The following is a 27666-nucleotide window of genomic DNA, read 5'->3' on the forward strand; positions in this document are numbered from 1 at the left end:
CTGTGGGTCCTGGTCGATGGCAAATTGAACATGAGTCAGCAGTGCCCTGGCAGCCAGGAGGGACAAGCGTGTCCTGGGGGGCATCAGGGACAGCATCGCCAGCCAGGCAAGGGAGGGGATTGTCCCGCTCTGCTCTGCACTGGGGCAGCCTCACCTCGAGTGCTGGGGGCAGTTTTGGGTCCCACAATATAAGAAGGATATAAAGCTGTTAGAGAGCGTCCAAAGGAGGGCTACAGAGACTGTGAAGCATCTTGAGGGGAAGCCGTATGAGGAGGCTGAGGTCACTCGGTCTGTTCAGCCTGCAGAAGAGGAGACTGAGGGGAGACTTCGTTGCAGTCTACAACTTTCTTGTGAGTGGAAGAGGAGAGGCAGGCACCAATCTCTTCCCTCTGGTGACTAGTGACAGGACCGGATGGAATGGCTGAAGTTGTGTCAGGAGAGGTTTAGGCTGGATATGGTAACAAAGTTCTTCACCCAGAGGGTGGTTGGGCACTGGAACATGGTCCCTGGTGAAGTGGTCACAGTATGAACCCTGACAGAGTTCAAGAGGCATTTGGACAACACTCTTAGGCTCATGGTGTGATCCTTGAGCTGTCTTGTGCAGGGCCAGGAGCTGGACTCTGTGATCCTTGTGAGTCACTTCCAGCTCAGGATATTCTATGATTCTATGAACTAAAGTCTTGGAAAACGGGGTAAAAGAAAACATGGATGTCATTTCAGACATACCAGACATCCCTATTTGATTTTTTTTTTTAGAACTCTGACATAAATTTGAACTCATCTCTTTGGATCTCTGTAAAGCTTTTAACACTGCTAAATGAGCACTGGTAATGAAGTAAACAAGGATAAGCATAGAAGCTGTAAGACAAAAGGGGAAACAGTCAGTTATTGGACAGAAGACACTTCCTGGGTGTATCTGAGATACTAGTATCTCACTTAGATTGACCCATAAGGTGATGTAGCCAAGACAGTGGCAGATCCAGTTGTATGGTGCACTGTACCTGGTAAAACCAGGGATATGTGGGTTTCTGTACAAGACACCAGCAAGCTTTAATCTGGGAGACCGTGTACGGTACAGGTCACTTATGAACTCAAACTGCAAGAGATGGGCTGTATGCTGGCAAGGAGACTGGAGTGCTCATCTGAGATGCCACTAGAAAAACACCAGCTCAGTGAATCTGGCAAAAATGAAGGCTGACAGTGTCTGTGTGTGTAAATGGATGGGGAGAGAGGAAATGAGAGAATGAAGCAGGAAGAAAGAGAAGAGCTTCTCAAACTGACAACACTGGCAGAAGAACAGATGTGGAGCCATGAAGACATTTTGGTTGGCCATTTGAAACTATCATAACTATCAGTAAAGTGAGACTCTGGAAGAGCCTTCAACTCAAGGAGGCAAAGCTAAAAAAGTTAATCTTTGTTTTTAGGATTCAGATTAAAATATTTATGAAAGGGATATGAAGCAGTGCCTAGGGAGCACTTCATGACCTATTAAGTCTCTTCAAGTCCTATGGGCATCCTGACAACATCGAAGTCCTGCCAACCCATGTTTTATGCTGACAGAACTGACAGAGTTGGAAACAGACTAACAATGTCCTTTGATGGCCCATGTGCCACTAAGGATCTTTGTGGTGAATAAACCAAGAAAAAGTTGCTGGTTTTCAAATACAGAATCTGTAATTTAAAGTCTTCTCATCTCTATCTTCTGGTGAGCATCTGCTCCTCACCATAAGATTACAAACAGCCATCTGAGGATGTGGAGAACACATGGGATCTTCCAGAATAACTCAGAAGCAGGCAGCACAGGCAGAATAGGAATTTATAAAATTCACATATATTCAGCTGTATGTCTTGTTTCAATTCTAAATCACTCCTGGCTGAAAACTGGGGAGGACAGAGAGGTGTATTATCTGAATCTGGATCTAAATCAGAATCATTTAATAACAAGCTGAAACACAGACCTCTTTCCACAATCTTACTTTACAAAACTTAAGATCACGAACCTAAATTTTCAGTCCAACATAAAATATTTCCTTGGTTCCTTTTTCACTTCAGGAAAAGAAAGGAAAATAGAACTCCACTAATGTTCTTGATGTATGTAAAGGAATTTATTGCACTGTTTCCTAGCTGGATAAGTGAAGAACACACTTCTAGTGATATGTACTATTTAATCATGGAATCAAAAATTAATCCGGGCCCCAACAATTTTTTTTTTTCCTATTAACACTTCAGTGCAGTTGAAGTTGCACCAAAAGTAGTACACATTTTGAGGTGAGTAAACAGTAGTGGCAAGTAATAGTCTAAAGAAATTAACAGGCATTTTGATTACAAAAATTATTTTTTAAACAGTGAAATTAATAGAAAATAGATATAGAAAAATGATGAAAGTACTTAGTCTTTCTAATTCATCCTATGATACTTCTGAAATGTTCTCCATGAGCTACCCATGAACTTCTGGAATTGAACCTAAAATCCAGTTGCAGTTATTCTTACGCTGCTGTTCCTGTAAAGTGCGAATGACAGAGATGGATGAGGGAAGAAAAAATGAAACCAATTTCAAGTTTTGCCAAGTCCAACCTCTACAAAATGGTCAAATCTTAGTTTCCTTTCTTTCCTTTCTAGCATCACATTTCCCTGTCAAGAGGTTTGTAATAATTATTTATTATTTGACAACAACATAGAATAAATATTAAATTACTGAAAAATAATTTCTGCCATGAGGCATGCTAAGAACACAAAGGTACTAGGGAAGAAGAAATATATCACCTTGATGAAAAGGGAATAGAAATTGGATAGATGCCATTAGATTAGATAAAGGAAGATAAATGTGAGACAGGCAGAGCAGTTGAGAAACAAAAGGCTTGGAGAGAATTGATGATGACAGCAGAAATACTGTACATTAAAGTTTGTTTTAATTAGGGAAAGCATTTTTATTAATACATTTTATTGTTTATAAGCTTTATGGAAGAGATGAATCACAGAATTGATTGTAGAAGCCCAACAGAAAATACTAATTATTGGGACAACACCTCCTGTCAATAGCAAGAAAAGTGATGAATTGGAAAATGTATTGGATGAACTTTCAGAAAGATTCTGATAACCAGAAATCAAGCCAATGTCCTGCCAAAAAAACGCCCGTAAAGATGATGAAGGGGACAGAGTCTTATATCAAATTAGTTATCAAAATGCCAGGATGATAAACTACCAAACAGTGAAATAACATGGTGATTTTGACTGAGCTATCAGCTCTCACATGATTAAAATTTCATGATTTTATAGTGGAAAACTAATTATTTTGACCCTGTTTTTATATGGAAACTATTACAAGAAACTGGTTTTTAGCAATGACAGAGGAACATAAATAAAACCATTTGAAGCCTCCTTTAAAGTATGTCAGTTTCTTACCAGTGAACAGATTCTTCTCTTTTTATTTTATTGTGTTAAGCTTTTTCTTACACTATCTTGTCTCCTAGACTTATATTATTATTGTCTATTGTACTGACAAAATGCATATACATGCACTAAGGACTGAATGAAAAACAAATCCACATTTACAGTCAATAAATATCTTGGAATTCAGGTCTACTGACTGGATACCAGAGACCTGTGAAAGGAGTCTGGCTCTCACTATGCTTGTGACCCTAACTGAAACAATGCTGGCTTGCTGGGATATTTTGCTAATTCATGTTGTTCTATTGCAGTAAACAAGCCTTGCTAACAGCTGGTGCATTTCAGAAGAACTCTTCAGTAACACCACATTTGCTTGAAAGAGCACGAGAATTAAGAAGGAAGCCTACACCACTGACAGGGTCACTCAACAGGTAGAATACTATCTCTCAAGGTTTGATTAGACTCATGTACTAATAAAATCAGTGCTAAACTAAACAAATCTTTCCCACAATTGTGCCAAATTGACCGGGTGGACAATCTTCGTGCCAGAATTTCCCTTCTTATTGTAGATCAGAAGGGTTGTTTTTTCAGCTGCAATAGAGCCCAGGAAAAAGCCAGTAAGGAAAACAACAAAGCTGATTTTGCATCAGATATCCCAGCAGACTTCATAACTGTTTTTTCTGCCCTCCCTTCTGCTTCTTCTTAGGCCCAGTGTGCCGGAATTTGATACATTCTAGAAATGAAAGCAGCAGTCCTTACTCTGCAGATCATTTACTTCTGAGCAGGAACTGCAACCCAGTTCCCAGGGCCAGCTCTGTTTCTCAGTTCCACAGTTCACACTGCCTCCAGCCCACCAGAAAGGTACCCAAGGAGAGAACCAAAAGTTCCCTAAAGGGCACTAACACCATAGTGGCATCAAGGCTTCACAGAGCAATATGCTGTTGTTCCCCACTCCCTCTTCATGTTGAAGCATCCTTTAGAGCAATGGGATGGCTTTTTACAACATAAGAGAAAAAATGGTTGTGTTCCCTGCCAAGCCTTACCAAATACTAATGCTCCTTAGACCTTGGAGCTCTCTGAGACATCAGTCCTGTCATGGGTTCTGATTTGACTTGGAAGATAACTGCCCCTTGTTGCAGAAACAAAAATTGGCCCTAACGCCTTTCCAGTGTTATGGTGGAAAAAAAGTAGTTTAGATCACTTGCAATCATTTACTAAGCTCACAAGATATACCTATAAACAATTAACTGATCTCTGATGGCAAATGACTCTCTGGATAACAACATTTTGCTTATATATGGTACTTAATCTATAGATTTCAAAAAGGCCTTAAAAGGGTGAGGAAAAAATAACCCAACTATGCACATGGGTAAATTGAAGCTCAGAAATTAAATACAGTCCTAAAGATTTTATACCAGCACCAAAATCTGAATAACATGTTATTAAATCATATTGCCTTCATAAGCAAATCACTGCAGAGTTTGACTTTATCTGGGCCTAGTGTTTTCTAATGGAAACAATTATCCCCTCTGCTTTGCATCTTCCTCCAAATCCCACTGCAAGCAAAACTCTCTATGGACAAATTTTCCCCTTTCAAGCAGAAGAAAGCTCAGCTACTCCAGCTGTACTGTCCGCACCCATACACTTGTCAGTAAGAAAGGCTACAGGTTGGGCAGGCTGTGAAATTATTGGGAATAGAGGTAAAACAGACAAGCTGAGGAAAAAGAGATATATGCAGTCATTCTTCAGTCTTCCCAAACATCCAGACCCCACATATGTACTTCCTTGTAATAAAAAAAAAGAATTGGTGGACTGAAACAGGGCATGCTTAAGATGTCTTGAGCACTAGAAAGGAAACTGTGAGAAGTAGGGCTACTAACATGCCCCAGTACTGAAAGTAGATGTGGAGTCCCTACTGCTTTCATACATTAAAAAAAAAAAAAAAAATTAAAAAACAATCATCATTTGGATTAAAATGATTTCTTAGGAAACTATAGTTTAATTTGTGCCATGCATAACACCTGCAAGATGTGGTTCTCTGAAGTCCAGCAGTTTGAAAAAGCTTTCATCAAGGCCAAGTTAATGGGCCACAACTCCATGCAATTCTTTATAGAGCAGTTTAAATGGATTGTGTCGCCCCTTTCCTCACAAGAAAATCCCACCCAGAGGAAACTGTTTAGGAACAAGTTTCCTTTCTAGTACTTTATAGAAAAGCAAAAATGGCAGCTAGAGACACTTTATGAGAGGCATTCCATAAATCCAAACCAATTAGTGCAGAAAAGTAGGCAAGCAGAGTTTGTGTACATCCTAAAAATGTCCATTAACACACATCTGGAAAAAACAGCAAAGTGAATGGACTCAAAAGGCAACTGACCATCCTGCTGTTGTCTCAATCCCTCAAAATGCAGCAGGCACATCTGTTTATTTTCTTTTAGTGCAATACATACAAATTTCATATATTAAAAACATTGCTAATACTGCAAAGCCAAGAATTCCCTGTTTATTATCTAAAGAAAAAGTGACGGAGGAGAAATGCAGATGCACTTAAGACATTTTTACAGGGAAAACAGCAACCCTGGGTGCTGATTTGAGTAAGAAAATTAATGAAGAGAAAGTCTTCAAAAGCCCAAGGAAAAACATGAAATGGATTCAGCATGAGAGAAAATTCAAAGAAATCTCTATCCTGAAATATCAGCATGACACTTATATTAACAAATGTAAATTAATATCAAAGAGATCAAACTTTCTCACCCAAATTATGACAGATTACCTTTAATTAGAAGAGTCAGTGCTAGTGCGAAGCAGAGCTTTTGAAATATTTAAAACAAATCTCTAGAAATAATGAATCTATGTAAGAATAGCCAAATTTCAGATAAATAACTTCTTGTCTTTTTGTTTCTTCCTAGCAATAACTTCTAGGATATGATCATATATTCTTTTGTGTAAGCCTAGGCAGACCGCTTGACTTTACTCTCTGTGCTCCACTCTCAGATGGTTAATTAATAAAAACTAATTCTACACCTCTGTATTTCTTCTGTGAAATTATGTAGGCTGCTTACATACCTAAATTCTAGCATACATTTATGTTAAGAATATGTTCCTAATTCAACTACCAATAGTTTTATTATTTATGCTGATATTCATCTTAAAGAAGTACCAGGAATTCCTCTCATGACCTTAAAGATGGGACATCATGGTCTTGCCCATGGTGACACAGAATATGTGATAACTTGAAATAAAAGTGAGGATTACTTATCTAGTGTGAAGGCTAGAAGTGCAAGTGAGATAGAAGCACTTTATAGTACTTTTTACTTGCCTTTTCTGAATCAGCATTTCATCTCAGGCAGACCTGGCTTGGTGATGTTCTGGCTGTACACTTTATTATCCTAAGAGTATAATAGTAGCCAGTGACTCTGTTTGCACTTTGTGCAACCACAAATTCTTCCCCAAGCAGAGGTCAGTTGAGTTGCTTAGGTGGCAGAGAGGTAGACAGATTGTTGAAAAGCTGACCTAAAGAGACACCCTGCAAAGAAGCTGAGATGTGCTGAGATTCTGCTTTGCAACACCAGACACAACAGGACATTCAGGAGGCAGTGTCTGAGCTCCAAACTCTCAAAAGTCTTAATGATGGTAGTAGATACTCTCAAAGGCTATGGACAAAACAGGACTTTTTACAACAGAAAAAAAAAAGCTCTCAGAGCAGTTTGTTAGCGAAGTTCTTCCTATAGTAATGAATAACAGTCACAGGCAATGACTCCAATAAAAATAAACCATCATTGCACGCACATGTGGCTGGGCTTACTCCCACAGGAGACATTCAATACTTGCAAAGGAAAGAAATGGAAGGAAAACAAACAAAAGAAGGAGATAGAAATGAAAACCAAGAATCTTTTAAGAATAGAGGAGAAACAGAGAGGACAAGTCCAGGAAAGAGGACACTGCAAATCTCAAGCCTGCTATACCTAGCTGGCTTCAGGTGCTCCTTATAAAAAGCAATATACGTATAGATCACTTATTCACAGTGCACAATGCCAGGAACTGGGAATCAGGATTCATGAGTATTCTTCCTAACTTTGTCACTGTTTTATCGAGCAACTACATGAAAACTGTATATGGAGATAAGACATCTGGAGCAACTTTACTGTATTAATGTTCTGCCAGGTAGGCACAGCTCCAGAGGTACCCTATTTTCCTGTACCCAGAGGGTACGATCCAGAAGGACTAATAAGCAACAGCTCTGCTATTTCTTTTCAGTGGGGTCAATTCTCCCCCCCTCCTCCCCCCATAAAACCAGAACAAAGGCATGTGTTTTGGCTGGGCCTATCCAGGCAGTTGCTAGCAACAGATGACCAGTCTGCAAATTGTTTCAGTTTTTGTGGTGTGCCAAACATTGGATTTCAAGTGAGAGAGGTCAGCATGAAATATGTAGTGCCATTCAAGCATGGTTTTAGCATCAGGCACTATAACGAGGAGCTCTGAATATCCTTGGACTGAGTAAACATAACTTCGGTAGAAGAAAACCATCAAAACCTCAAATGAGTATCGAAGACAATCATAGACAGCAAAACCAAAACTTTCCAAGGTGATCTGTCCTGATATGCTCCAGAGCAACGACTGTCCTGAAAGCAATAGGCCAAATCTAACAAAATGCTGCTTTTCCTTAGCTGTCCTTTCCCATACTGCCAGCACATTCCTGAGCCCTTGTACCCAGAGAGCCTTTCTTGCCTGATGTACATAACAGTAACTTCAGTGGCAGGGAACTGCACTACCCAGGCAAACAGCATGTGACTTCAAGTTTTAATTGGAAAAGAAAATGAAATCCCACATGAGTATTCAAATGGTGTCTGAACTGCAGCAGCATGGCCAGGGAAGTGCACAAAAACAGGCTGCCTCTAGTTTACTTCGCTGAAGTCAGACTTCTGGTGAAAGATCCCCAGGGTGAAATATAGGGCGGGTATGCAGGGTAGTCAGCCCCCTTCAGCTCATGAAACACCAGATCCTATGAAATTCCTCTCCCCAGAAGCATTTTCTGTCTCCCTGACACATGCCTTATTGCCTAGTTTGTAAAATGAATTTTGTCCCCTTTTCTGAGTTTCTCCTAATTTTCCCAATGAAGAGTCCTCTGTAGGCCAGGAAACTTCATAAGAACTTGGCCATGATGATTTCCTATGCTACAATACTTTTGAGGCTCAAAGCCTCGGTAATTTTCCAGTGAGAAGGGTAATTCAGGAGAAAATGCAGGAAAGCAGCCAGCCAGCAAGAGTGTCCTGCTTACCACAATAAAACAGTGCCAAGAAAAGAGATCTGAGGATGGTGTTGTGGCTGGATAAAGTAGTCAGGCAACATAAACACAACCTCCTATGGGAATTCACCTATATGGGAACTTGTGGTCACTCATGAGATTTACAGTACACCACCAGTAAGAACAGAAAATAGTTTATGTAGCTTTTCAGAGCCTTCCATACTGTTCCATTTCATTCTAGTTCTGCAAATAAGAAAAAAGCTGAAGGACGCAATACTTATTTACGACACATACTGGAACACTGCTTTATCCCAGAGAACTTGTGTCCCAAATTGTGAAGGACTGCTAAGGGACTAGCACCAGAGCAGCTCCTCTCAGAACACATGGCTGCTTCCACCCAGCCTGCCAGACATGACTGGAAGAGATGGGACCAGCAGGGAGCACAGCTCGGCAGCCTAGCAGCTGCACACTTTCTCCTCCAGAGAGCCACATGCTCAGACAGAGATGCCATTGGCTCCTCTGCCCATGCCACTGCATGAAGTAAATCAGCTCGGTGTAATTCAGCAGCACCATGTGAGGAATATACATTCTTAAGTATGTAATTAGCATGTGTATTGCCTTCATGATTTATTACTTTTATTATTCTTCAAATATCTATAATAATTTTAGCAACATACTTATCCTCTACAGAAAAAAACTATCTTCTGTAGATTCAACTTCAATGCCTGTTTCTTATGCGTCTCAAGTCTTTATTTAAATAATGCTCATTCCTTCTTTAACTTTCTTTTGGTTTTCTAAATGATGAAAACCAGCAACATTATTATTTATAAATTGAAAGAAAATTAATCCACTATAAAACAGCATCAGAAGTGGGCTCTTCCTGGTCTCCACGCATAGGTTTTGAACATCAGTAAAAACAAGTGTCCTCCTTTGGTGTAAAGGCATAATCTTAAAATCCCAGACCTGGGCCAAAAAGCTTGGGATTCAACCAAGCTGAAGTCCTAGATCATAGCATAAATATTTTTCACCCACACTAGTGGCTGCAAAACGCCTTCTACATGAAACAAACAAAACCCCTTTCCAACTCTTTTTGTGTGTTCACTTTGTTCCGTTCCTAAAAGCAAAGTCCCTGGAGATAAGCTAACAAAACATTGCTAAGTTCACATGTGAGAGACAGCAATATTATCTTATGTAAAGCCTCAGCAGAGTGTATGCTAGAGTCCACTGGGCATCACGCAACAAGGACAGGGAAAAAAGTCATGCTCACAGATCTGTGAGCTAATATATACAAATGCAGTATGTGTGCTTTTGGAGTACTGTCATGCTCCACTGATGTTAAGAAAAAGGTGACAAAGTTAATTTAATTTCAATCTTTCTACAAGAGTCAGATTTTCTCTAGCAAGAACATTATTGGGAGAGGTTTTACCAATGAATTGGAAACCAATAGCCTTATAGACATCATCTGTATTGCTGAATGTACAACCACTGAATAACAGAATTCTAGAAAAACTTTTCTCTGACAAACATGAACTGTTCTAGAAGGCTTCATTTACATTTCTACAGGGTAGTGGATCCCCAACAAGACCTGGCTTGTTCCAGTGCATGGCACAGGTTCACTAAAGGCTGGTCAGCCCTTTAAGACCTGAAATACTGCTTTATAACTGATCAGGTCTGAAATTCTTGATGACAATATGCCCCAAACAACAATGAGTAGGTTAATAAACCTTTTTACGTTTGGAGAAGAAACAGAAGCAAAGATCACATGTAATGATTATTCTTTTCACAAAATTACTGCAAGCAGCATTTATAGCTCTTAGATATTCTCTTGCATGGGGATTATGCTTAAGAAATTCAGACTTTGGGGATCCTAACTACATGTGAACTTCAGGAAAGTTTAGTTTATGTTCAAAGGACAAAAATGTAACCATTACAAAGAAAATGCAAAACTGTAGGGGAAAAAAAATCTCAACCTCTTCTTTCCTGCAGTGGCACCCAAATGGCAACCTTTAGTACATATCTTACAGCAAGTTGTTTACCTTTCTTTTATATATTTAATACCAATTAAGTATATATGGTATTAGCTTAGTAGGATTAGTTAGAAACTCTTTGATTTTTTTGTGCTTTTTTACACTTTTATTTTCTCTTTTCAGCTTGCTCAGTTATTTGAAATGAAGACTGAGATGGCCATTATAAGACCACAAGCGAGAAACGAGACAAAACATGTGAAAACAGAGAAAAAAGTAGCTTCCTTTTGTTTTTGATATGAAATCTTCCACGTCCAGCTGTAAATATCAACACAAGAGAGAATTTGGTGATTTTTTATCTGTAGCTGGAGATGACTGTGGGTATAGAGTTTTATATTATTATTAGATAGATAAATAAAGGCTGATGCTAAAAGAAACAAGTCCAGTGACGTACAGTGAAGAACAAACAAATAACTTGGACCAGAACCATCAATTTGCTGAAAAAAATGACGGTGCTGGCTCAGACATGATAAAGTTTTATTGGCTCAGTCTCCAAACTAAACCTTCTCAACCACTGTCAGCTCTGCACAAGGCCAGCTCAAGTGCTCTGAAGTCCGTAACTTCCACTTCGATGCTGTGTAGTATATAAACACCCTGAACTGCAGAAGATATCTGCACAGACAAATTAAATCAAATGGCAAAGAAAATAAGACTGATTGTCCACTCAGGACTAGTGCAAGAACTTCTGCCAGAGATTCCAGACTCGCTTGTAGGAAATGACTGATAAGAGAGACCATGAACCATCGCTGTTACGCAAATGTGAAAGGGCCTTGCAAACCCAAGATAAGTCTAATGAGCTCTTTCCAGTGGAGAACTTCAGAAGTGATTCACACACTACTCTGCAACCTAAGTTTATCACTTTCTTTGATGAGATAGGGAGATTTATTGACAAGTGACCTCATTAGTAATTTCCAAGTTGGTGTTGCTCCAATATGAATACTCAAGGAAGAAGTAATTCATTAACTGAGCTGTACTTTACAGTACTTCTTACCAGTATTTGAAAAGTTGAAGCTACCCATCAATCACAAGTGTGTCAGAAACATTGAACTTCAACGTGGATTGAGGAATTTACAGCTTTCTGTTAATATGTATCCAAAGCACGTATCTCTCCCTAATCAAAGTACCTGTGAGAGCTGGATGCAGGATGGCTCAGGTAGCTATTTATAACGCCTTTTACCTTTAATCCCAAGTATCTTCCAACATTTCCACCATGGGGGTAGAATACACTACCACCTGCTGCACACATGCTTTCCACGCTGCTTGAGCAGATGTCCTAAAATCCCATGGTATTTTCCCAACAGTTAAAACAATCAGTCCAAGGGAAGGTAATGTTGTGAAAACTATGTATTTCATTATCTTCTTGATGCATTATGATGGGTAGATATGATAAAGTTAGCCAGGCAGCTCCCATGAAGTCTGCAGCATTGGAGATAACCAAAACCTCAGTCCATCTCAGGCAGTGGTATGTCAAAATGAGTTTTGTTCCTTAAAGTGGGTAAGTAGTCTGCATTTGGTTCCTAAGCAGTTAAGGGAGTTTCTTCTTTTTCAGCCTGTTTTTACATCACAGCTAAAGGCATGGGAATTACAGAGATCAAAGATTAAAAAGTCTGCGTAGAGCAAACTCCTCTAGATGAATTGATCCTACCCAGGGTAGATATACTGATAAAACTGAACTGAAAATCCCCACATTGTTCTCTCTACAGTAGATTTTAAAAATCACTTATATTGTGATTATACTGGCTGCCACTCTCCTGTGTTGTCAATCTAGAACAGTTAAATGACTTTAGATTCATAAAACAAGCAAAAATTCAAGTTCAGAGTACAATATCGTAAATATACAAACTCCTGATATGATTCTCCCTTAATATGTTTACAGAATCATAAAAGTTGTAATGCCTGAACATGAGAATCATGTCTGTCCCTCCCTTTTCACACAAGATGCCATGAATTTTGCCCACTGAAGTCAATATGTCAAAGTTTGTCTGGTTTTAAAACTTTATCTGAGGTTTACTTTTTTTTTACCAGTGACAGCTCAAACTTGTTACTATGTCAATGAATATGTTCTATCTAGCACAGACCTTGGCTGGGAAGAAAGTAGATAGAGAAGAAAGCAGAAAGAAGCTTGAACAACCATTTCCAGGCCATATACAGTATTCCAGAGATGCCCCCAGTGCCTTTCCACAATGGTACGAACAATTTTCAGTTGAAAACACCTTGCCTGATCTATTCTAGGATAGCCCAGACCCTTTTCATGGTTACATTACAGTGTTGAATTAGTCTTTCTATGATAAACAAAACTACTCCAGTATTAGCTTTACTTGTAAGCTCCTTAAGTAAAATAGAAACTCATTTGTAATGCCCAATATAATTTTGCAAATTATTTCTATTAGCAATCTTATATTCCACTATATTTTCATTACTTGAGGTTGTCCAGTTCACTCACAGTGATTTTTCTGATATTTTTCACTATTAAGAATGTCTTTAAGTATACTATATTCCAAGAAAGGCTTAGCAGAACTTTTCTGAATAATTAATACTTAAAGTTGAGCTAGGCATTGCTGCCCTTTGTTTTCAAATTTAAAAAGAAAAAAAAAAAAAGAAAAAAAAGAGGAGAATCTGGTAGAAGACAGGAGGCAAGTGGATTTGCCAAGTCATTCCAAGGATAAACAATTTTGGTCACTGCCACTCTTTAGGAGCGATGACATTTCAGTTATTGATGAGAGAATCTGCCCTAGGTTAATCCCTCTCTGGTTTGAGGGGAAAACTCACACTGAAGTCAAATCACAGAAAAGTGATTCTGTATAAACAGGATGGGAGTTTGCATTCATTCCTTCTGTGCAAAGCGACTTAAGTTTACAAACAGAGCATTCTTCAAACAATTCAGACCAGAGTCTAAAAGTTATACCTGGTTCTTTCTCTCCCATTTTCATGCCATTTTACTTAACTGTAAGTACAGCATTTGTAAAGGGTGTTGGATTAACAGCATCACAAACAGAAGTTCTCTGTTTGTATTCAAACAGATTTTGTTACCCTGTAATCTTACCCCTCCCATTCTGACCTTTAAGTGGCTCCCAATAAAGAACAGGAGGTATAGCCCAAATTTCTGAAAATTGCTATCTAATTAATATGAAGGTGCACAATTATCAATTAGACCAAGGCAAAAGGCCATTTCCTCAGTTACAGAGCTGAGAAAATATGCAAAAATTAAAACAGTAGCATCACTAAGACTAAGTAGGTCTCATCAAGGTAACAATTCTGTTTTCTGTGGTGTGTTTGAAAGAGAAAAAAGGGTATTGATAATACTAGAAATGTTGCATTAACCAATCCTGGAGATAAGAGGTGGGACAAGCATTTTAAGAATCTAAAAATTTAAGTGTCTTTGCTGGGTACTTGCAGTTTGGAACAGTTTTGATGCCTGCAAAGAGGAGAGACATAGGAATGCAAGCTGACTTTTAGAGCTGAGGCTTAGAAAAATCACCTCTGGTATTAACAGAACCTGGAAACAAGGAATTAGAGAAAAAGTTCTGCCATAAAGCTCCAGTCACAGTCCCAGTTCCATTAACCTTCACTGATGAAGAAAAGTTTATGGCATGCTAAGGAGAGAGATTCAAGACCGAAGTCAGTGACCACACTGAAAATCAGTGAATTAATCTACAGAGCAAGTTGGAGCAGGAAGCAGGAGTACCTTCACTACATAGTACCAGGAGAAACAAAGACTTGCAAGTGCCTGAAACAAAGGCTGTAAAGGCTAAGCAAGATCAAGCTTATTGGCACTCAATGGCAGTGAAGAGACTCCAGCTCTGCTCCCAGCTGCAGAGGATTTACTCTGGCCAGTCACTTAGTTATGATTCAGTTTCCTTGGTCATGAGCACCAGGCAAGGGTACTGCAGAGATCAGTCTGCAAATACTTTTGCACAGGAATTTGAAAATATAACATAATATGAGATGGTTAACTTGTAACTGGTGTAGGTTACCAGCAACTAGGGAGGAGTCTCTTCTGAGAGCTGACTGGTCTGTCAGTCAAAGATACCTACCAGAAAGAACCCACCTCTGCCACCAGCCTCAGTAGGAAGACTCAGTGTAACTTAATGACTGAGTGTGCCTCTCTGCCTCAGAGATGTCCCTGCTCCTCTGTTTAGGATGCTTTGAACTACAGGTGAACGAGTTTGAAGTTTGTAGAGCAGCTCCTACATTTCGTCTATCTGACAGTAGAATAATCCTCATTAAGAAAACTTGCAGTGGTTATTAAAGAAAAGACAGAGAAGAGAACAAGATTAACTATTTCAAGGTTTTCTTCTGTTCTTTTCTATTAGACCTAGGGTCTTTTCATTTCTATTTGGATTCCTAGATAACAAATTGATTAGTGTTCTGTAAGCACCTGAGTAAATTAATTCTTGTTCAAGAATGATGGAAATGCTACTCTCTAAAAGTGTCCTGTTAAGAGGAGAGGGCCATAAATCCAGACCCATTTAATGTAGACAGGGCTCCAGTGATGGCTATATGACCATGCCCCAAAAGTTCATGAAGAAGGAGGCTTGATGCAAAGAGAGACATGAACAAATACTTAAGGCAGGAAAATAAGTCACCTGGTGATGTTTGAGCTCCAAACACTTGTTAATGTACCGTCGCTATTTTCCTGGCATCCCTTCATTTGGCACTTTGCTGGATTAAGTCAGTATCATACTATGTTGATAACCATCTGTTTATGCTACAGTTGTGCCTTGTTTCATACTGTTCTCATGCTGCTCAATTATATTGCTGCTTATGCTTGCATATGATCTATGGATAAGCAAAAGATTTCTGTCATAAGGGGTTATTAGTTGACAGCCTTTTTAATCAGAAAAAAACCCATAATCTTATTTATGCATTTTTAAGGGTGTGGTTTGTAAACATGCATGGAAATTTGAAGCCATAACGACATTGTGTCCTGATTCAAAATATTCAATTGCTAGTTGAGGTGAGGCAAAAGTCTCTGACGTAAACTGTGCATCCTAGGAAAAAAACCTTTCTTTAAATGGAAGGGTTTGCAGAATTTGAGTATGTGCTTCTGCAGTCTTTTCATAGCTATTTTTTCAAAAGAAGCATAATGGAGATCCATAAAAAATTAATCTCACCTGAAAAAAATTTATCTTCCTGTAAAATATCCTATTATTTTTTTCCTTGCATGACTCCATACCATCACTCTTCTCTAAAAAAAATTATAAATATATCTCTCTGTGTTTTTACAGAATTGACTTTCCATATGATAAGCATATTATATAAGAAGATGGCCCAGAACAGATACACACTTTACAACACTTACAATGGCCATCTCCTGGTGAAGTTACAGCCAAATATCTGCACATTTTGAAAGAACTGCTTTACTAATATGATAAAAAATATAAGGTAAAGAATTGCAAATCACACAAATGTAAAACATCACCCTCACTCCTCTTGGCTTTCTTCCAGCCCTTCCCCCATCCAGAAAGTACCAGCGTTACTTCACCATCGTAATTTTGGAATGCTTATTCAGGGCTTATTCATATGATAGTAAGCAGAGCAAGATGAAACAGCTGGTCTGAAATCAAGGACACAACAAAAGTTATGTCTGGCATTAGTCTGAATGAGATAAGGGGGTTTTGTTCTGTTTTGTTTTATTAAGAATGAGTCACCATATACTTACGCACTTGAAACACTTCACCTGAACGCTTTACCATTTCACCAGGAAAATTCCTGCCCAACAGCTCACTTAGCACAGCTTGAAAGCTCATAATCCTAAATAAAACCAGTTGTTCTCCAGGTACTCAGACCCCTGATCTGGAAGAATTGGATGGTGAGCAGAATGAAGCCCCCATAAGCCAAGGGGAAATGCCCAGTGACCTGCTTGGCCACTTAGACACACACAAGTCTGCAGGGCCAGGTGGGATCCACCCGAGGGCACCGAGGGAGCTGTTGGAAGAGCTCACTGAGCCACTGCCCATCAGCTACCTGCAGCCCTGGTCAGCCAGGGAGGTCCCAGGTGACAGGAACCTGGCAAATGTGACACCAGCTACAAGGGCCAGAGCAGAATCTGGGCAGCTACAGGCCTGTCATCCTGACCTTGGTGCTGGGGAAGGTCATGGAGCAGACCATCCTGAGTGTCATCACACAGCACATGCAGGACAACCAGGGGATCGGGCCCAGACAGCATGGGTTTGTGAAAAGCAGGTCCTGTTTAACCATCCTCATCTCCTTCTATGACAAAGTGACCCGCTTAGTGGATGAAGGAATGTCTGTGGATGTCATCCACCTAGACTTTAGTAGAGCTTTTGACAGTTTCCTACAGCATTCTCATAGAGCAATTGGCTTCCCATGGTGCAGAAGGGTGTACTGGTTGCTAGGTGAACACTGTGTGGGTGGCCGGGCCCAGAGAGTGGTGGTGAGTGGTGCTACAACCAGTAGGTGACCAGCCACCAGTGGTGCTCCCCAGCGGTTCAGTATTGGGGCCAGACCTATTTAATGTCTTCATCGATTGTCGGGACAAGAGGATCAAGTGCACCACCAGTCAATTTGCAGGCGACAGCAAGTTGGGCAGGAGTGTTGATCTACTGGAGGGTAGGAATGCTCTGCAGATGGATCTGGACCGGCTGGATTGATGGGCCAATTATATGGGACTCAGTAAGGTGAAGGGCTGGGTTCTGCACTCGCATCTCAACAACCCAGGCAATGATACAGGCTGGGGGAAGAGTGGCTGGGGGTGCTGGTTGACAACCAGCTGAACATGATCCAGAAGTCCAAGTGGCCAAGAAGACCAATGGCATCCCAGCCTGTATCAGGAACATTGTGGCCAGCAGGACCAGGAAAGCGATTGTCCCCCTGTACTCAGCACTGGTGAAGCCACACCTTGAATCCTGTGTCCTTTTCTGGGCTCCTCCACACAAGAAGGACACTGAGGTGCTGGAGCATGCCCAGAGAAGGGCAACAAGGCTGGTGAAGGGTCTGGAGCACAAGTCTGATGACAAGTGTCTGAGGGAGCTAGACTTGTTTAGCCTGGAGAAAAGAAAATTCAGAGCAGACTTCATTGCTCTCTACAGCTCCCTGAAAGGAGGTTGTAGGTGGGTAGAGATTGGTCTCTTCTCACAGGTAACAAGTGACAGAACAAGAGGAAATGGCCTCAAGTTGTGCCAAGGGAGGTTTAGACTGGGTATCAGGAAAAAATGTCATCACAGAAAGGGTTGTCAAGCATTGGGACAGGCTGCTCAGGGAAGTGATGGAGTTTCCACCCCTGGAGGTATTTAGAAGACATGTAGATGTGGTACTTGTGGACATGGTTTAGTGGTGGACTTGGCAGTGCTGGGTTAATGGTTGCACTCGATCTTAAAGGTGTGTTCCAACCTAAATGATTCTGTGATTCTAAATGCTCTTCCTTGAAAATAGCACAGGAAAACACTGATTTATCATAACATAACACTTCTGTATGCATTTCCCATCTGATAATTTCAAAATGTGTTACAGAGATTAACACAATACTATGAGTCTCACAAATCCCTTGAAAATTATAAAATAAACCAGGCCCATATAAGTTGCCATACCAGATCTGGCCAGTGTCTCATTTAATCCAGCACCCTGCCTCCAATGGACAAGAACAAAATGTTAAATATAGCATGACAATGTATTTAACCCTACCATGCTGACCCCCAAAAACAACTGAGGACACATGAAAAACAAGTATGCTGACTCCAGGTCAGGAAAAGATAATTCTACACATAGGGGTAACTGAGGAGTCTGATAGTTTCGAGTGCAGCCCCATTGGTTTTGGCCCAAACTCAAAGGGTCTGCATGTTTATGTATGCGTTTCAGGAAAATAAATGTCATGGTTAACTACTTATAAGAATGCTTAGGGAGAACCATGTATCAGTATCCATAAAGATAATTCCCTTCAGGAAGGCATTGTGCAAAACAATTAACTTTTCCCATGTTCTCACATGTTCTTATGCCACTGTGCTGCTGCTAAAATTGTACAGCTCAGTCCCACCTCAGCAGCTAAATGATTCCTGCTATTGTCCATGCTTGTGGGTTTTGGTGACATAATGAATTTAAATGCAGACTGGAAATCTCTTTCGGCCCTCCCCCAGGGGTGTTGCTTCTGTCCTGGAGAAAATAAAAACCAGAACCCTGGAGGCTAGAAGGAAGCAAATGAGCAAAGTTCATCTGTTTGTTCAGAAAGCTGTTCCTATCCAAGCAATAAGGCAAACCTAACTTATTTTCAGGCAGGCAGGACATCCCAGAAAGTTTATTACTTTGCTGAACTGGCTGCTGTCTTATTAATGTTCACCAGACACAGGAAGGGTGGGGTGGAAATAGGGATAGTTGGCTGGAAAATATCTACTGGACAAACAAAATAAAGGCATTTTTTACTTAATATAAATAAAAAATCCCAGCTGTGTAGGAACTCTATGTTCAATTTCCTAAGGTTTGTCACATACTTGTTCTGCCACCTGCTGCCCTGGCACTCTCCAAGGTTTCAGGCACAGGGACTATGTCCATGAGTTTTCCCAGAAACGAATACTGCATGAGCAAGAACAAGCATCTAGCAGCCCAGTGGGCTGTCCAGGAGATACCACAGCTCTGGAAAACAGCTTGCTTGAATCCTCCTGAAAGATCACAGCATCACTCCATGTTTTGAAGAATACCACCCTTAGCCCAGTGCTTCTCAAGGGGTGCTTTTTCTCTTGATGGGTGGGATTCTGCAGCAAGGATTAGCACACTGGCTTAACTACCTTGGAAGTCAGATATAATGAGGGAAAGTCCCTCAGGCTGTCACCACTGCTCCAGCTCCTCCAGGGAAAGAAAGAAGGAAAGTAGATCCAGAAAGAGAATATTCTGGAGATCAAGTCAGTGACTAAAGAATGAATTCCACCTTTTGAAAGAACAAATTGTATCCACTGTGGAAGGGAAAGGGAGGTGTATGTCCAGTGGAAGCAAGGTCAGGTGACACTGGAAGGAAGAATACAGACATACTGCTTGCCATGGCAGGAGAAAATTCATGTGGTCAAAGCTCAACTGGAGATGAAGCAGGCCAGAACTGTGGGGGACAATAAAAAGAGTTTTTTCAAATACATTAATGGCAAAAGGCAGTGTAGAAATAACATCATCCCATTACAGAATGAAGATTGTCACCTCACAAACAGGGACGTGGACAAGGCAGAGGTGTTTAAATGCATTCTTCGCCTCTGTCTTCAACATGGATGATGTGCCACAGGGGCCTCTAGCCCTGAGCTGAATGATCAATGATGAATGATCAATTCCCTAATTGTGTGGGACCTGCTGCTCCAGCTGGATCCGTACAAATCTATGGGGCCTGATGGGACTCATCTGAAGAGCCAGCTGATAGAAGGCTGGTGAACATTATCCTGATTTTCAAGAAGGGCAAGAAGGAGGACCCCAGAAACTACAGGCCTGTCAGTCTTAATTCAGTGCCAGGTAAAATCATGGAAAAGATTATTCTGGGAAGTACTGAAAAACACCTGGAAAACAATGCAGTCATTGATCACAGCCAGCACGGCTCCATAAGGGGAAAGTCCTGCTTGTCGAACCTGATTTCCTTCTACAACAGGGTAACCCACCTAAATGACCTAGGAAGGACAGCAGATGTAATCTTCTTGGACTTCAGCAAAGCTTTCAGTATCCTGTTGGACAAATTGTCCAGGCCACAGATGGATAAACACATCACGCGCTGGGTGAGCAATGGGCTCACGGGTCAGGCGCACAGTTATAGGTAATGGGGTGACACCAGAGTGGGGTTCTGCAGGGCTCTGTCCTCAGCCCTGTGCTCTTCAACATCTTCATTAATGGCTTGGACACAGGATTCAAAGGAATACTAAGTAAGTTTGCCAGTGGCACTAAATTGTGAGGAGCTGTTGACTCCCTCGAAAGCACAGAGGCCCTGCAGAGAGACCTCAACAAATTAGAGAGATGGGCAATCACCAACTGTATGAAGTTTCTACAGTTCTATGAAAACACAGCTTATTCCCTGTCCAGTATTGATTCTGTAAGGTTACAAATATGGAAAAGCAGGAAAAACTAGGTTTTGAAACGACTTTTCACCCAAATCTCTGGACCAACTGTGTGCTTTCAGTAATTTCCTGGGGCAAAATTTCACTTTAAAACCAAGACTACAGATAATCACAGGTTTCTGGTTCTTTTTTATTTTTGGTTGGTTGGTTTTGTTGGTTTTTTTTTAAATACAGTCACATGAGAATTTGTAAATGTGATTACTGATTTGGTCATTTTTGAATCTTCATGTTAAGCTTCCTTAAAAAGTGCTGGCTTTCAAAGCACTGATATCTAATACCTCCTGGCAGAACCACTTTACGATGACTGAAATGGCATCTCAAGAACTGAGGCACCTTTATTCACAGTCCCTTTCTGAAAGTGGGTATAAAGCAATTATAAAGGAGCATATGTGTGTAACACTATAGTAATTTGATCAATACAGTGCTGTGACAGGTAGGGTAACTCTAGATGCCTTCCTCTAACTGGAAACTGCATGTCTAGCTGAAAGATTTCTATGAGTCTAAGAAAAGAGAATTTATCTGAAAAAGGCACGCAGGTATCAGCAACAGGAAAATACCTACAGGACATCACGGACATATCACATTTCAGTCACGGACTTCACAGGCACATCACTATGTCACACTTCTGCTTCAAATTACTTTGGTTTTAATAATATATACTAACATTTACTTTAAGGTTATTTTTCTTCACTGTCGCTTTAGTTCCTTTGCTTAATTGAAACAGAATGAGCCCATAGCTTCACTTGTTAAGCAAGGTGGTGCACCTGATAAATTCAGTCAGGAAGAGAGGAAAACTCTACTAAGCAGATCATAATTTTAAAGGCTTGAACACAACTTTTCATATACCTATGATCTATTACTTCTCAAACAAAATCAGGAAAAACTACACGTAATATCTGAATGTTCTTTAGGAAAACTGCTCCCTTTTTCCACCACCAGAGGAATGTTCTTAATCCATTTTAGCTGACATTGTGCATCATGAAGTAGCACAGAGCCCAGTTTCTGCCCTTTACCCTCTGCCAACTCCACTTCTCATGTAACTCCAAAGTGATCCAGGAAATTTATGAACAGCTCTGTATTTTGCAGAACTTAGTATTTCTGTTAAAAAGGAAATTACAGACTAGAATAAGAAGCAGTACATAAGAAAATTTCTAAGACCAGCAGCAGTAAGAGTATATTTCTATGCATAGCCTTTAGAAGTAGGTACAGAAGATGCATTTTCTCCCTGCATTTGACCCATTCCCATTTAACCTTCTCCCTCAAAGTCCAGAGGACTACTGCTGCTTCAAAGTGCCCGCTACTTGAAGAAACAGGAGTGTTATCATTATAATTTTACTTCTAATAAATAAATTTCTAATAAAACAGGATGGCTTCCTCTCCCCTGGCTCTAAAGACTGCAATCTAAAAGTGAGAAACCTTGTGTTGCGGCAGCAAACCCAAGAAGCACCAATTTGGACACATGTGGGTAGTAATGGTACAGGACTAAGATGGTGCAAATACCACGTAGCAATTTTTCTGACAGCTCTCTACTTTAACTGGCAGAAAATCAGTAACATTAAGACTGAGGGTCACAGCCTTTGGAAAGTTACATCAATGCAAAAACAGAACAGACAAAGCCAAAAGAGAGTATAACCACAGATATCCTAAGGGAGAGATGAAATCATGCATTATGATGTTTTTGAAAACAAAAAAAATGTCATTCCCTCAATCATATCCCAAATGTCTTGTCTCCTAGTTTTTCAGTTTTTTAAATTAAGAGGTGGAGACTGCAGTAAAAGATGTTACTATATTTCACTTAAAAGCATAAAGTCTCTCAGTGAAAAGGGTAACTATTCTCGTATTCACAGGCATACCTCTGGGAAATTGGTACCATACTTACCACTCAAATTTAAGCTTGCTGGTGCAGGCAGCAAACTTCTACTCACAAACAGCAGTCACAGAAAACAGAGTGCTCCCTGTCCTAACAGTCACAGCTGGAACTGGGCACGAAGAGTGATGGCATGACAGCAAAACAACCATGGCAGTGAAAAGACTATGTTTCTACTCCTCTCCTAAATAAAATTCCTGTGCAGGAAAGCACTTTAAGGATTACCTTTCATCTCCACAATATAGAATGCTCTAAAGGCTCAAGAAACTTGTATGCCTGTACCAACTGTGACTCAGAAAAGCCCATCCTAACACACAGAGGCACTGGAGTGCTGGTCATCCCTTAAAAACAAAGGACACTGACTGATCCCCACCCAAATAAGCAATTGGGCTCTCAAGTGCCAAGCTTTCAACACACGTAGCATAAACAGAGAGGCTGAGGGACACAGCCCATCTGACTGCTGGTGTACCTTTATTTAAACTCTCTATTTTGTTAAGTTCTCACCTGTCTTGTCGGCAAGTCATGGTATTGTAGAATGAGCCTGGTGTTGATGCTGTGACTCCACGTGTTGCCAAGGGCTGCTGTCACACAACCAGAATCCCTCTTCCCACTTACAGAAGATCCTGAAGATAAATATGACAGAAACTGCATCAGGACCATGGCACAGAAAAGGGCTCAGCATTGAAACTTCATCAGTCATCTCTGATTATCCTAAGCTTGGTAATTACAAATGGCACATTAATAGATGGCACTGCTGCATTTATTTCCTACCTTTCTGATTTATTTATACAACTGTAGTGTGAGTTTTCCATCTTACCCTCTGATATCAATGAAAAGTGCCAAGAATTAAGGAGATGTTGCAAAGTATTACCTACCTTCTTGGAGAGACCACTACATTTTCTAAATATCTAGGGGTGCACGATGCACGTGGGACACTTGCCTATTCCTCTTTAGCTACTCTATCTCCATGCAAACCAGCTTTCTCTGGGCACAGATGAGAGGGAAGCAGGCCAGCAGAGTCACAGTGTATAATGACATAACAAAAAGGGAATCCAAAGGAGCAGAATGTGCTACCACAATACTCTGACCTAAAAATCAGAATACTGATTCATGCCCTCAGACATCTACACTTTTCCTAAGATTTGCAAAGAAGAGAGCCCCTTAGCTGTAATTACCATTCTGCTGTCCCTGAAATAATTTGAACTTTTTATAACCCTGAAGGAAAATGGACTTTGCTGAAATCAGCAATCACAACATAAAGAAGTGTTTCCAATAATGCCACATGATGCAGATTGCTTAACTGCCATTGCACCCGAGCTTTCTCAGACTGAAACCAGAGACCCACACATGCACACGTACACACATGCAGGCAGGTAGGTAGGTGCCTGAGACCTTCATCTTTACTTATTGTAAGTTCTGTGTAAGGTGAACAGATTGATGGGTAACTTGTTTGCACTTCAAATGACACTTCAAGAACAAAGTAAGACAGACAAACCCCTGAAATTGAGAAACAAGATCCTAGTTGTTATGTGGGTATAAATGATCACGTGCAATTTGAAAACTTAACTGTTTGAGGTAGACAGTCCATACTGTTAAAAAGCCATGAGTGAATGAGACAGATTTAAAGTCAGATAACTTCCTGTCATCTATCAGGCAACAAACAAAATTGCTTTCCCAGGACAGTTGTGAAAACCTCGTCAACTAAGTCAGTGAGAGACCAGACACTGCAATAAAGCAGTCTTATGTTTCTGTCAAAATGATCTGTAATGCAACAGTTAATGTTGAAATCTAAATTATAAGTACTAGCAAAACTGTACTGAGATAACAAAGTCACCTTGTAGCCCAGCAGAGCTTCTGGAAGATTCAGGTTTAAAACACTTCATTACTTTTACATTTGCAAGGAAGTGGGCTTTGTTACTTCCCTCCCACCTGCCCTTCTAACTATTCAGAGCAAAAGCATAATTTCTTGATTCACTAAAGATTTTATTTTGGAAAAATACTCAGTAAAGAATAAGACCAAAAGTGTTGACATGTAATGATAATCATTATTTATATCACTGCTGGTAGTTGCAAGCAATGAGGACACTATTAGATTGCATTAGGTAGAGGAGAGCAGCAGGATGGAAAGAAGGGCCTGGGATGATTGCAGTGCACTACAGGATTCAGTGGAAGGCCTCAAGCCTTCCCCAAGTAATAAAAGGTTCAATTAACATCAACTGGATTTGGATTAGGTCTTAAAATGTTTGAGGTCTACAAAAGAAACAAGTGGAGCGCATGGTTCAAGCCAATAGTTTGACAAGAGTCTGGACTCTGAAATTATCTGAATTACTTCCCACATCACAGGAGTTCACTGGGACAAGCACAATACCTGCCTCTCTGGAACACTTGTTCTAGTCTGAAAACAGCCTACAGTTGTGCCATCCAGCAAGGATGACTGCTTTTTTGTACTTAAAAAAAATATCTTGATAAGCAGCAAACTTCCACCTGAATAACTCAGCAGAGAAGCATCTAACTGGAACCTTCAGTATTAGGAATGCTATTCTGTTAATTAGTCTAGCCCATCTCTATTGGGAAGGTGGATATGCTAGCAAGAATAATTTATCTTCATCTATGTTTTGGATCTTATTTTCCAGCTGGAGGAGTGAACACGCTCAAGTGTTAAAACGGAGTGCTGGGAGGTTTGTGTTCCATTCCCTTAAAATGACTCAAAGCAAGTTAATTAAGTTCATTAAGTTCTACAAATTTTTGGGTTTGTGCTAACACCACAAAAGTAAAATACTATTACTGTACAAACAGGATAATGGAGAATATAAGACACTGAAGCAGCTTTAAAGTCTTGCAAACCTTTCATGGGGAATAAGCTGCAGTCAACACAGTCCTTCCCTCCCTACCCTGTTAGAAATCGGTAAGAATCACAAAATTCAAGTGAGGCTGCTAAGTGTGAGTTCTGGTGGGTGTGGAGGTGTTTCCCTCACAGCTGATGTAACTGCACCCCTGTTTAAAGCTAGGAGCCACCATTCCAAACCACCAAGAAGCAATTCACGCACCCCTGCTTGTGGGCCCCTCACTACAGAGGGCCCAGACGTTCTAGAAGTAGCTAGTGTTGGCATAAAACAGTCACAAAATTCACACCCAAACTTCCCTCATATCATGTGTCTCTGCTTTAGGTAACAGAAGGGGGAACATCTCACTGTTGCAATCCTGAGCCAGGCATTTAAGTGGTTAAATGTCTGGGACCTGCTGCTCTTACACTATGGAGATATCACTCCATAGCAATTCCTAATTCTGCATTCCTTCAGGCCTAAAACCTATCCCAAGGTGAACAGAAAAGCTATATATGGCAGAACAAGCTAATTGCTGTAATTTATTTTATTTTCTTATACAGGAGAAAGTATACTGTACCATACTGTGTCAGCCCCTATCTGAAGGGGGCAAATCCTCTTCTGTGAAGTTATTAAAATTTATGACTTTGGTGCAAAGTAGTTAGTAAATCTGGAGCAAATTTACAGCAAAGACTTTTTACAGGGTAGAAAGGAATGCCTCTCTGGAAAGGTTTCCATTTTATAAGGGATCCTCCTGCAAACTGATGCATTAGACAGAGAGGTAAAACAAGAAGTGAAGCAAACAGAGGAGGAAGCAGTGCCAGCTTTACAAAGAAGTTCAAGGGCAGTGACAACACATGCTGCATTCCTTCTTCTTGCTCTAAACACAAAAAGATAGTAAACGTCTCAGAGGAAGGAAAGAGGATATGTTAAGAAAACAGATTTATGTTGAAACATGGCCTTAAAAAAACCTTGGACTTACCTTTTCTGTTACTTCAACCACTACTTAGACATTAATGAACTGGACAAAGGAAGTGGATAAATAACACTGTTCAGAGAGAGTGATTTTTTTTTTTTCAGCATGCATTGCCTTGTGCTTCCAAACCCTGGTATTTTCACCCTTAGAGATGGGAGTATCAGACGAACAGTGGCCCAAGAAGAAAACAGGATTATAAGACTTTGCTCTCTGCTCAGAGGTCCCCAAATTCTCCAACCTGAACCACTTCAGAGTGGTATGGAATGCTTCCACAGCACCTGCAGTGTGCAGTCAGCTGATGGGCAGCAGTTCCAGTCTCTCCAGTCTGCTTAAATCCAGTCCTTACTCCAGACACTGCTGGCATGATGGTTTCTGTTCAGGACACAGGTGATACAGGGAGTGCAGGGATTAGGGAAAGTAAGAAAATAGAGCTGACATACAGATGAGAGAAAGGTCACAGATCTCAGTATATGGATGCAGTAAGGCAGTGGGTGTCCAGAAGCACAGAGATGGGATCCTAGCATGGGGAGGTGAAGGTGAATGTTAGAAGGCTGGAAGAAGATGTCTGAACAACTCTCTGCTTTCCGTATCAGGTCCACCGCTAGTAAAATGGGTGATTTCAATTCCTGTAAACACTCCCTCCTTCCTCACACAAAAAAAAGTAGCATGAAACTAATCTTCAAAGGGCACATCAGCAGGCAGGCCAAGGACTGCATGAGATGCGTATTCTTCTGCCTCCTGTGAAAGTGAACTTTTCAGAGCGCTGGCAGAGACACCAGCAGACATCGTATCTGTTCTGGACTGCAAGCACAGATGAGGAACTGGCTGCTTCACTCTCACTGAACAGCTGTCACAAGTGAAAATAAAGCTGCTTGTGGTCTGAGTCAAATGCAAAGCAAATGCCTCTCCACAAGCAGGGGAAAAACAAAGAAGAAAGCGTGACTTCAACTGAGGCCCACAGTGCTGCTTCCAAGCACAAGAGGCTTCTTGCACTGGGCTCCAATGCCCAGGAAGGAGCTGTCAGTAGAACTAGGCCACCACACTTGGCCCTGCTTATACATGAGAACGAGATTAATTTTGTTTCTCCCTATCAACGCAATCAAAACAAACTTTCTATAAGTAACTTCCCTGTCACTGACAGGAATGGCATCTATAGCCAGGCTGTGGAAAGTGGTTTTATTTTACCTTCCATTTTTCACTGGAGGGAACAGCAGGATTAAAGCTATTCCGCTCAGTACTGCTTCTGGGATTATTCTGTTGCGTCCAACCAGAGCACTGCAAGTACAGACCTGGTGTCAAAGACCTTCTTGTCCT

The 27666-nt window shown here is 40.6% G+C and overlaps 1 protein-coding gene across 9 annotated transcripts in view; it reads right to left on the bottom strand.

Annotated features, from left to right (window-relative positions):
- Positions 1-27666, bottom strand: part of RAD51B (RAD51 paralog B) — a 393397-nt gene that overhangs the window by 149789 nt on the left and 215942 nt on the right. For all 9 annotated transcript variants that reach the window (XR_011151392.1, XM_069017635.1, XM_069017634.1 and 6 more), the window contains one exon: positions 23059-23177. Coding sequence is in view for 8 of the 9 variants with exons in the window: in XM_069017635.1 (XP_068873736.1) it covers positions 23059-23177 (119 nt within the window). In the remaining variant the exon portion in view is untranslated. The remainder of the gene's footprint in view (positions 1-23058; positions 23178-27666) is intronic.

This window comes from Aphelocoma coerulescens, chromosome 5, assembly GCF_041296385.1.
Source record: "Aphelocoma coerulescens isolate FSJ_1873_10779 chromosome 5, UR_Acoe_1.0, whole genome shotgun sequence".
Classification (NCBI taxonomy): domain Eukaryota; kingdom Metazoa; phylum Chordata; class Aves; order Passeriformes; family Corvidae; genus Aphelocoma; species Aphelocoma coerulescens.